Here is an 11786-nt window from a genome sequence, read left to right as displayed (position 1 = left end):
AACCTCATGTAACCAAAGGAGATACAACCCCTCTTTCTCCAGGTGGATTTTTTTCCCCTTTTTTTGGAAAATGTAATGAGTTCTCTAGCAGGAGGGAAACAATAAAGAAAGCTACATTCCAGCATTGATGGGGTGGAAAAGAGAACAACAGTTCTCCTCCAACCTTTGTGTGGGAGGCAACCAAGGAAGGAGGCAAATGCTGGCGGTATGGTCTGTGAGTAAGGGTTAGGTATCTCCAACCTTTTATCCTTCAGGCTCAGCTCTGCAGCTACACAAGGTCATCGAATATCCACATTATCTTTCAGAAACACTGTAATTTAAAGTATCTGATACACAGTAGATATAGTTTAAAAGGTATTTATGAACAGAAGGATCTTTGTATCATATACCCAATGACATCCCACCTTTAAAAGCATCTTAATGAAATTACTCACTGTAAATGGAACGTCAGCTATAATAGTCTTACTTTCTTACATTGCTAAAGTTGAGTCATAAAGAGGACCAGAAAATTACTAGTGAAACTTGGTAGACTTAACAGACTGCTTGGGAATTGCAACATACTATAGTGTTCACAACACCTAACAGAAGAACTGGATTAATAAGAATCCAGTAAGTATTGCTCTGTAAAAATTATATAAGACATGCACAGAAGTTACACAATAATCTAAAATTTGTACAATTCCTTCAGCATTCCATTGTTCCTCAAAGTGGTGTCCTCTTAATGTTGTAGACTTCCCATGATGACTAGCTGGCTGGAACATGTGGAAGATAACAGGCAGGGGAAGGGAGGACTGTTTTAATTTCATGGAAAGAAAATCCTTACCTGGGTGTGATTTCACAGGGGTACAATGGAGGTGATGAGTCAGTAGCCAATGGGGCTTCAGTGTTTATTTTAGTTGTCTTAAGAGATAAAGCAACATCGTTTCCCAGAGGCCCATTAGAAGTCAGTCCACTCTATAAAGAAAACCAAAGGAAAGTCAGGTGATTCAAGTACAGTTGTTTTGATACGTGTCACAAATGTACATGTCTATCAAATGCACAGCAGAGAAGGATTAATACGTGAAATAAACATTCAATTCATCCCTTGCCCTTGAATTCTTTCCTTCAGGCTACCCTTTCTCCTTCATAGCTTTTCCTTCCAATTTGTGAGATACAAAGCTTGGTACAATGACCAATTTGGATTGGGATAATGGTGGTCAAGATAAAATTTACAAAAACCATTAACAGGCAGGACATACCAGAAGGGGGTCTTCTGGGGGTGAAATATGGCCCCCAAAATGAGCAGCATCAAATGTTTTAGCATCATTTTCAGTTTTGAGAGATGGTTAGGGAAGAAGCAAAATGAGTTCTTGAACCTCAAAAGGACTTACCACACCCATTAAAAACCTCCCAAATTGGGGTGACACCTGGTTATGCTTTTGGGATGCAGCCTTGGAAGTACAGTGGAAAACCTGATATAGCCCTTGACTTGGTCACCTTCAATCACTCTTCAAGGGAGAAGGTAGCCTGGAGACAAGTCAGAATATACAGATCCTCCAAATAGTTCCGTATTAGTAAGGGGAATAATTTTCAATCATAACCACAAGGAAGGAACTTTGATTGGAGAATGGAGGGGGAACTTCTGCCTTTTTTCAGAAGAATTAAGGGCCACTTCCAGGTGGCAGATGGTTTCTTTTGATAAAAGCTGAAAATGTTTATTTTCCACCATGCAATAGAAATGGCAGACTTTTAGAAACTATCTAAATTAATACTAATTTGTACCACTTCTAACAACAGACACAGATGTACAAAAGAATATGAAAATTAATTGTTTATAAGGATTATTCAATAACTTACTGGCACTAACCACCTGGGCATAATTATTGGTGAAGACACCTAAAAGTAAAAGAAACATAAAAAAACCTCATAATATTGTAGTACAATATTATTAGCCTAGTGTCATATCAACTAAACTAAACTAAACTAAACTAAACTAAACTAAACTAAACTAAACTAAACATAATAATAATAATAATAATAATAATAATAATAATAATAATAATAATAATAATAATAATAATAATAATAATAATAATTTTATTTCTATACCGCCCTTCTCCCGAAGGACTCAGGGCGGTGTACAGCCAATTTAAAAACACATCATGAGACACGGGCTCAAACAAGCTTTACTGAAAGTAAAAAAGAGTTAGGTAGAGACAATGGATTGATTTGAAAATATTTGAATCATATTTTCAAATTATACAATGAAACAGCTACATTTTAATTTTTACTCTTACCTGAGGTGTGGCTTCTGTGAAGTCAATTAAATTCTTTGTCTGTGATGTCAACAAAATCTCCATGCTCTCGGAGGAACTCTGCAAAATGGAATAGTTAAGTGACGCTCAATCACAGAGAAAGATCCAAAGTGTTTTGTAAGGTTTCATTCACTTCTGAAAAAACCACAAGGTTATGACTGATGTTTATGAGTGCTGCCCAACAGCACTGTTTCCCTTTGGCATACATTTTAGGCTCTGACATACACAGGTTTAAATTTCAGTCACAATATGAATTGAAGCAACTTCAGTAACTTATTTGATTTATAACCCACTTTTAATCTGTACTGTTTAAGGCAGTAAATGAGTGGCTTCCTCTTTCTATTGTCTCTATGACAATAGGGACCCTGTGAGGTGGGTTGGGCTGAGAAGGAGTGACTTGACCCTGGGCTTTGGGCTTAACGGAGGGTTAAAACTCATGGTGCCCCACTCTCCACTCCTTAATCGCTACGCCAAACTGGCTCTTGAGTCTTGTAAAATAGCATACACACATCAGTGGACTTAAATTAAATGTAAAAGTTTTCTATGTTTTTTCCCCACAATTTTGTAAAGTATCTGGCACTTTAATCTTTGAAAAATGCCTTTAAAAACAGGATTTGCATGCGCCCCCACCCTTTGGAAGCAACTTCCCTTGGGGCTCCGGTTGGCCCCCGACCTTCGCACCTTCCGCCGTGAATTGAAAACCTGCCTATTTATGTCCCCCAGCCTGGACTGATGGGGTAGTATATTTTAAAATTTTTAAAACTTTTCATATTTTTCTGTATATTTGTTGATTTTAACAGTTGCTGGTCGATTGTTATTGTGAGCCGCCCTGAGTCCTTGGAGATAGGACAGCATACAAATTTTATAAATAAATAAATAAATAAATAAATAAATAAATAAATAAATAAATAAATAAATAAATAAATAAATAAATAAATAAAAATTTATATGAATAGCTTCCTCCTCCTATTGTGCTTCTCACCATTCAAAGCTGATTGTTCACAATTTTAATTAGTATTTTTAATATATCATCAGATTTTTATTGCCAGTTCCAGCCATTCTTCCCACAATCTAAAGGATCTATACATAACACCAAATTATGATTTAATGAAGGTGAGATCATGCATTTATATTTGGGGATAATCTATATATTGGAAAAAGCAGATTGGGGACATGGAGGACTTTTATTCCCTTCCCTACCCTTTTTCCTCCTCGACAGTGAAAATCCTTGCATGAAAAAGATCCCATTTGCCATTTTCATAATCCCTGCTGTGTCTACATCAGGGGTAAAATCTACTTACCTTCCTTACCAGTTCGGAAGCGCACACACTGTGCGCAGACCTTCTGCGCATGTGCAGAAGGTAAAAACCACATTACTTCCTGGTTAAAACCAGGAAGTAATGACACCCGGGCGGGTGGGCAGAGCTTTGCTCCACCATTGCTACCAGATCACCGAACCACTGGCCAAGATTGCTACCGGACCGGGCGATTCGTTCCGATCCGGGAACATTTCACCCCTGGTCTACATGCAAAATTGGGGGACAGGGACACACTTATAGAAATTGCACAACTCATTTTTAATATTATACTCCAAATATTAATCTGTCCCATGAACCTATCCCAGGAACCAAGTTTTAAATTACTGCTCTGTTTAACACAAGCATTTTGCCTGGGACTTCTCATCTTGCGCTTCTAAAGACCCACGCTGCTCCCCACAAAGAAGCAACATACCTTTACAAGAACATCCTCTTCTCTAGGAGCCAGATCAGTAGGATTCACACAATCTTTGGAATCAGGGGCAATAGTATTTTCATTGAATTCATTCCTGGAAGATGTAAACACACCACCCATGATACAGAGCATGTGAGAAGGAACTGCTGTCACTTGCAATTCCTGCCTGGAGGCAAAAGCAGCTTCTGAAATCAGTGCCAGTACCTCTTGACCTCAGGAGCTTCTCCCCAAATAATTTACCTTCCTGTTAAGCCATACTGTGCCCCTGAGGCACAGTATGGTGGTGGGGGAGCTTGCTTAATTTAGGGTTCAATTGGCGCACCCTTGCCAGAATCTGTGATTCTGCTGATCTCCGTGCTTTCGGTGACCAAGTAGAAGGAATAAACAATATACAAAAAAATAGCCAACTCTCTAGCACAGAGTGACAGAAAAGCGCTTCTGCCACAAGGAAGTCCAACAGTCCAACTGCTAGTCTACTATATCAAAAATAAAGAGCAGATTCATATAAATTGCTTAACCAATAAATATTTTAAAATCATTCTGGAATTGCATCATTTCATTCCTATGTTAGAGCATATCTTGATCCTTCTCCTGCCAGCTATGAAAATCCACTTAATCATTTCAGTAATTGGAAAACTAAGGTTCAGGAAGGGGTCTTTCTTTTGCCAATTCAGCAAGAAGCAATATTCATTAGAGGAGAACATATCCTCTACTCATGTTGAGAACATAACTAAGCCAAATTTCTGGCTGTTTGGTTTCCCACAGAAAAGCAGAATCCTAACCTGACTGGAATTACCAGAATTAACTGAGTGAGCCCTTCAAGTGCTCCATATACTGTTCTTCGATTATTTTATCCCAGATTTACATGCATTTCCATTTTCCGGTGGGGATACCCACCCACCCACAAGAGGACTTACAGAATGAAGGCGTTGGTGACTGGGATCACTTTTAGTCCCTCTAGTGGTTCCTGGCACACAGGGCTGAGGGTTCTCAGGGGGCTGTTTTTCTCTTTTCCTGATGGAAGAACGCTTCTAAATAATGCAGAGCCAAAAATGTAACAATTGAGTTCTTTTCCATTGTTGCCAAGAACATTCTTTCAGCATTAAAACAACAAAACAAAGCAGCTTGGAACTCTCTTAATGCAAACCATTTCCTGGAAATATTTTGTCATCATGGATATCAGTATTGAGGCAAGAAAAAGGGACGTTTTTTTTCCTAGGAAACCCGCAACTGGATAAGCATTTACCTCATGTTTTCTGTTTCTGTCAGACCATCAGTACAAGAAGATGTGTGATGCGACACAGCTCTATAAGCAGTGCTTAGGAGTGCAGTATTATGACTGGAGAGATTTATATTTATATTTTTTACTTCTCTCTCTCTCCCCCCCCTCTCTCTCACATACACAACCAACTTTAACCACACCTTTATTAAAATACAAAAGGATGTAGGAATTTATATAACTACTATATGGGTAGTTCTTGGGTTACAAGGGCAATTGGGACTGGAATTTCTAATGCTTGGCAATGTAATCCTGGCTGTTCCAGTTGTAACCCTAGGACTACATGGATTATTAAGCAGGAAGTGGCGGAAGTCCCAAGCAGGCTGCTGGGTGACAGCTAAAGTCAATACTATGGACAGGTATTAGGGAACTTAGGCCAGAGGGATGAGTGCCCAAGCAGGTGCAAGGAGCATAGATGAATGCAGTGGTGGAGGCAGCAGAGTGCTGATCATAAATGTGGATTGGCCTGAATTTAAGGACCAATCATAGGCCCATTGTTTCAGCATTACTGTAACTTTGAACAGTCACTGAATGAATGAATGTAACCCAAGGACTACCTGTATGTCATCTCTCTACATTCTGATATTTTTTTCCCCCAACTTCTGACAGAAAGATGCCCAAGAAGGGGATGCAAGGCATGGGAATTTACCATCAATGCTACCTTCTTAAACAACAGAGTAATGTGTCCCAAATTCTTTGTTCTCCGGGCTGGATAGGGAAATTCAATTTTCTAGAATTTCAATCAAATAAGACACAAGGCCTCATTTTTAAGGACTAAGCAGACACAAGACTAAATCACAACAATGCAATAATAATAATAATAATAATATTTGGGAATAATATTATTCCCAAACATATGTTATCCAGTAGGCATTTTAAAATCAATAACATCAGTTTTACAGAACTTTGTTGTAAGTGGCTTCTTCCATTATTAAGTGGGTACAGGAACCTGCAGAACATAAATCTTCAGCACATTTCAAGCTCCGTATTAATACCTTCCAGCTGTATCTTGAATATTGGTGTTTTTGTTGCCAGATATGCTTCCCTCCCTCACCACCTAAAAGAAACACAATTACAACTCAGAAAAATTAATTTTATTGATATAATCTAAAACCTTTTTTTTTCTGACAGGTCAAAGGCAAAGCAGCCTAACATTTCACAAGTGCCCTTCTCTGCCACTTCTTTTGGGCTCCTAAAACTGCATTATACTACTGTAGGGTATGACATGCATTCAAGTTTTCACTTTCATTGTGTCTGGATGGAGAAATATTCCAGATAATAGAAGATTGATTATCATGCTTCCACTGTAAGAGTTAGGTGCAGTGGTGGGTTGCTACCGACTCACACCAGATCAGGTGAACCGGTAGAAGCGGGAGGCTCTACCCCCCTGCTTCTGCACATGTGCAGAAATGGCACGAGCACGTGTGCGCACGAGCAAATCAGTAGCGACGGGATTTGGAACTCGCCCCTGGTTAGGTGGTAGATGCCGAGATAAAAAACAGCAACCCTCTTCTTTTACTCTACAGATATTCTCAACCTAGCAATAAATTAACCCAGAGAAATTGGCTGAGCCCAGCCATTTCTTGATTTTTTCAGTATGGAATGGGACACCTCACTGTAGGACAACTCACAGTGGGATAACTCAATGCGAGATATTATCAAAGAAATGTTGAAAAAAAATGGTGAAATAGAATCATTAAAGAAAAGATGCTAAAGGAGGGACAAAATGAAATGTGAATGACAAAAATCAGAATAATGTCAAAGAAACAGTAGTGGATAACTACAGTTATCTCGTGTTGAAATGTCTCACTTGAGTTGTCCTGCATCAAGCTAGCTGCATCAAGTTTTCCTGGGCAAGTTGTCTGGCATTGAGTTGGGCAGGGTGAGTTAGCTGGGGTGAGCTGGCTGTGGAAAGTTGTCTTAAGGCTCTTTTCAGTAAGCCTTGGAATGTTTCAGAGGCAAGGCTGAATATACAAATGGCAATTTCTCTCTAGCGCAGGCCTCCTTCCTTAGATCTGGATGATAAGATGCCTCTCTTCTATCTTCTATGACCTCACCCAACCGTTCTTTTCAGCAGTATTCTCAGATTTGCCTAAGCCTCCAGCAGTGTAACACATCCCACTCCCATCTACTGAGAAGACACTTATTCACGTAGAACACATGAAGGGAGAGGGCTTCTATCAACACATCTGTAGGTGATAGAAGATTATGAACAGGCTCTGCACAGATGCTTAAATTATCTTAAGCAAATTAGAGACTAAGGATAAACAAAGTATCAATACTGACTCAAAGTATTACAAAAAATTAAAGTTAGTTTTTTATATTAAAAACTATCTTTTTATATTATAGATATAATATAAAAAGTTATATTAAAAAAAGATCACTACAGAAGCAAAATTCTTACTTTGTGCCCTGCTTCCACCTGGGCTTTCAAAATATTACTTTTAATATCTGGAGGGAACCGCATAGAGGTGTTCACAGGGCTCTCAATTACATTGTTTAGGCATTTATCTGTCAATTTCACAACTTCCTCCTAGAAATAAACAAAACTACATTCATAAACAGCATTCCTCATTAGGTAAACAGTCAATAAGAACAGCACATACAAGAAATTAATACAGCTTCCACAACCAACACATAATAAATGTATTACTGTGTTTTCCCCAAAATAAGACCCTGTCTTATATTTTATTGAACCCTGAAATAAGTGCTTGGCCTTATTGCCATGCCCGATTGGGCTTATTATCAGAGGATGTCTTATTTTGGGGAAAACAGGGTATGTATGATTTGGACCAGGACTCTGCCTTATTATGAGTTTCCATGTGAAATATAGGATGATTAGCACTAAAACTATTCCAGAACAGAAACTATACTAAGGAGAGAAGACCAAGCCATTGTGTGTATTAATAGACTAAAATATCTATGTCTGTCTCTTTCCTCAGTAACTAAAGAATTTTGGTATCTAATCTTATAGGTAATATCTGTTCCCTATAAATGTTCCCTATAAAATAAGGAACATTTTCTTTTCTATTCTTATTTAGCACAAAAATGCGGAAACCCTGGAAAGCAAATATTATTTCTTCACTTTTGAATTGTGTGTGTGTATACACACACACACACACACACACAAACTGTGGACAATTGCTATGGCTCAGAAACTTACATGCAGGTGGAACATAGTCAAAAGGCTTACAAAACAGGGCTAATTTATACATGGACTTATCTGCAATGTAGTTCTACAAAGAAAGTATTTGGATTTTCTGAATTTTTGCATATATTTCACAGTCTATGTTATCAGAACTTCATTTTACTTATTTACTCAATTTGTGTAGCTGTAGGCATTAGTGAAAAAGACAGCCTGAGTGAATAAACAACATCTGAATTGAATATTTATGTTTACAAAGGCATTCAACCTGTGATGTGCCATTGTGAACAACCCTTAATATTCAGCAATTGGTTGAACTGCCTTTAGCTGCAATTAACTTCAGCCAAATCTGTTCTGTAAATTACTGATCACTGCTCACCTCAGAAATTATGGCCCATTATTGCATGGTCAGCAACTTCTACTTACTAACATTTGAGGATTTTATAGTATTAACTGCTCATTAGGAATCTTTTACAATATCTCTATAGGATTTAGGTCTAGACTTTGAGTTGGCTAATCCACACCGTTAAATGTATTTGGAATCCATTCTCTTACAGATTTTTGGTATGCTTGGAAACACGTTCTTAGTGTATGGCCAGTTTCAGTTTCAGCACAAAATAGCTTGATATTTTCCTGTGGAATTCCAATTCAAAGCATAATTTATGTTTTCTTCCTAAAGCAGCAAAACATTTCCAAAAGATGACACTGCCACCTCCATGCTCAAGTACCGGTATAAGATTCTTTATTGTGAAATGTGTACTTGGATTGTACCAGGCACAGTAACATCTACATTGGACCAGAAGCTCCACTGCCCATAGAAAGTTCCTCCTGGAATGCAAAATGTCATCCAGATGGGTTTTTGACAAACTTGGGATGAGCATCAGTTTTCTTCTTCTTAATGAGCAATGGCTTCTATCGTGCTACTTTCTCAGGAACTGATTTTTATCTAGTGCCTTAGTTACATTGAGAGAGATTTGCAGATCGTTCTGATTTTTTTTTTTTTTTGGTAATTTCCTGAATAATTTTTACACCATAACTTTTGAGTGATTTTAACAGATTAAGTACTCCTTGGAAGTTTCACTATAATAAATCTTATCATTGCAAGAATATAATTTTGCTTGTGGACTGTTAGAGCCCTGTAGCTTTAGAAATCATTTTGTAACTTTTTCTGATTGATATCAATCATTTTTAATGGGGGTCTTCATAATTTTATTTGGAAAGGAGGGGGGGGAATGACATGCTATAAAACTGTGTGGTAAAAATCTCACTGTGATGATGACAGCCAGCATTGTGAAATTTATGTTGAACAGGGTTGACCCATATCAGCTGATAGTTTTATGAAATGTTTACACAACTCGCCCCAGTTATCACTTTCGCTGAACTGGCTGAACTAGTGAGAGGCAACTATTTTTTTTTCATATTGGCAGCCTGCTAATAGATAACTTAAATGAAGCACTAAATCCGAAGAACCCACATGAACTTCTGATGATACCCAGTCAAACAATATGCAAAAATTTTGAAAAATTCGAAAGAGGCAAATACTGTTTTATAGAACTGTGTGTCAGGCAGGATTGATTAAATCAACTTTCAGCATATCGAAGTATATCACAGAAAGATATTTCCCAAGCTTTCCATTCAGCATTCATATGTAAAATATAATTCTTTCTATATTATATGGCTGAAATTAATTTCTATATACATTTTCTTTGCCCTGGAAAAAAATACAGAATTAAGATTTTTAATTATTCTCCATCTGTACCTTCCTCAACAACACTGATTTAAGATTTTCCCTCCAAATCAGTTTTCATCACTACTTAAGCAAAGTTGGGTAGAAAGGAGAAAAGTGAGAGTTTTGCTCCCATTACTTATTTATTCTGTTTAATTTTCAAAATTTATCCTCCTGCTTTATAATCAAACCAATGAATACTTGTTTTAATATATGGATTCCTGATTCAGTCCTTGGAGCACATATTTAATGTCTTACGAGGCCTTTTCCTTTAGAGATTGCCATAATTTAATAGAGCTAACTCAGCAAAGTGAACGTATCTCATCTGACAATAAATATTACTTGTCTCAAATGACAGGAAGCAGTATTTTTCTTAGGTAATTATTTTTTTCTAAGGAGAAAAGCACATGTCAGGTCAGATTTCCCTCCTGAAAACTGCCTAGTGTTTATTTTAGCCAAGGGCATTAATCCTACTTTAGCTGACTGTGTCACAGTGCTTAAGCGCAGGATGCCTTGAAATGCATCCAGAGAAAGTGTATCATGCAGTTGCCTGGCCTCACCCTCAAGAGTTTTCATTATTATACTTATAGACAGGATGATTGCTGAGATAAGCTCAGATTCTTTAACTTAATTACTGTATATTAGAGTACTGTGTTTTAGGAATACACCGAGAAGTAGAATTTTAATCTTTTCTGTTGAAAGCTTTTAGAAATGAACTAAACTTCTGACATGAAAGAAAAACTGCCTCTGACACTGCTGTGGTGGTCCCAAAAGACTTTTTTTGATATGCTTCTCCAATTTTCCGCATGTCAATATAGCTTAAGCTTATTCTTTCAAACACATTTTTTTTCCACCTACTGCTCATTACAGAATGTCCTTTCGAAGAGATGCAGATATAGATAAAAGAATATTACATCTCCCTAAACACATGGAAAATATAGTGAAATCAAGCTTTTATCGTTCCCTGCATTCCAGAAGCAAAAGAGATTGGAATGCCTATCTAATTAAAAATTAATTGCTCCCTTCTGTGCCAGCATGCCCTTCATGAGCTTGGCACTGCCAATCTTGCAGACTTTCCAATTACCAAACATGGTCGCAAAACACAGCAGTTTTTATCTTGCACGAACAAAAACATTATGGGGGGAAAAGCAACTATAACATAAACCCTGACCCCATATTTCTGGGAAGAGAAAGTATGCAATACCTGCTTGCTGACATTGATGTTTATGTTGGACTGAGAAACCAATACGGGAGTGAACTCGGTTTCCAGGTGCTTCAGTTTCAGGGACGGTTCATCAACTAGAAGAGAAGAAGAAAGAAACTGGATATACAGGACCCAGGATTGACATAAAGCTCCACAAATTTTTGGCATTTCATTCCTTGACATTGCTTTCACAGAGATTTCTCTTATCTAGAACTGCTATTTTTTTCTTAGGCTCTCTATACAATCACAGTTAAGAGGTACTTGTACCTACATTATCCGAAAATCTTTGCAAAGTTTAATAGTTTTACATATCTGGTAGGTTGGAAGAGATAATTCCAAGGAAAACTTGAGAGTTTTGGAAGTTTTCAGTCATTACAGGGACAATATGTTGCTACTTACAAGGACCG

The 11786-nt window shown here is 37.6% G+C and overlaps 1 protein-coding gene across 2 annotated transcripts in view; it reads right to left on the bottom strand.

Moving 5' to 3' along the window:
• Positions 1–11786, bottom strand: part of EPB41L5 (erythrocyte membrane protein band 4.1 like 5) — a 70227-nt gene that overhangs the window by 3903 nt on the left and 54538 nt on the right. For both annotated transcript variants that reach the window (XM_034422289.3, XM_034422298.3), the window contains exons 18-25: positions 11380–11474; positions 7709–7837; positions 6300–6361; positions 4943–5056; positions 4026–4119; positions 2277–2354; positions 1837–1875; positions 824–954 (exon numbers count right to left, since the gene is read on the bottom strand). In XM_034422289.3, the coding sequence (XP_034278180.2) occupies positions 824–954; positions 1837–1875; positions 2277–2354; positions 4026–4119; positions 4943–5056; positions 6300–6361; positions 7709–7837; positions 11380–11474 (742 nt within the window). The remainder of the gene's footprint in view (positions 1–823; positions 955–1836; positions 1876–2276; positions 2355–4025; positions 4120–4942; positions 5057–6299; positions 6362–7708; positions 7838–11379; positions 11475–11786) is intronic.

This window comes from Pantherophis guttatus, chromosome 1 (genome assembly GCF_059756535.1).
Source record: "Pantherophis guttatus breed Tessera chromosome 1, ASM5975653v1, whole genome shotgun sequence".
In the NCBI taxonomy this organism is placed as follows: Eukaryota; Metazoa; Chordata; class Lepidosauria; order Squamata; family Colubridae; genus Pantherophis; species Pantherophis guttatus.
The sequence above is the reverse complement of the archived record's forward strand: the minus strand, read 5'-3'. Positions and strand labels throughout refer to the sequence as shown.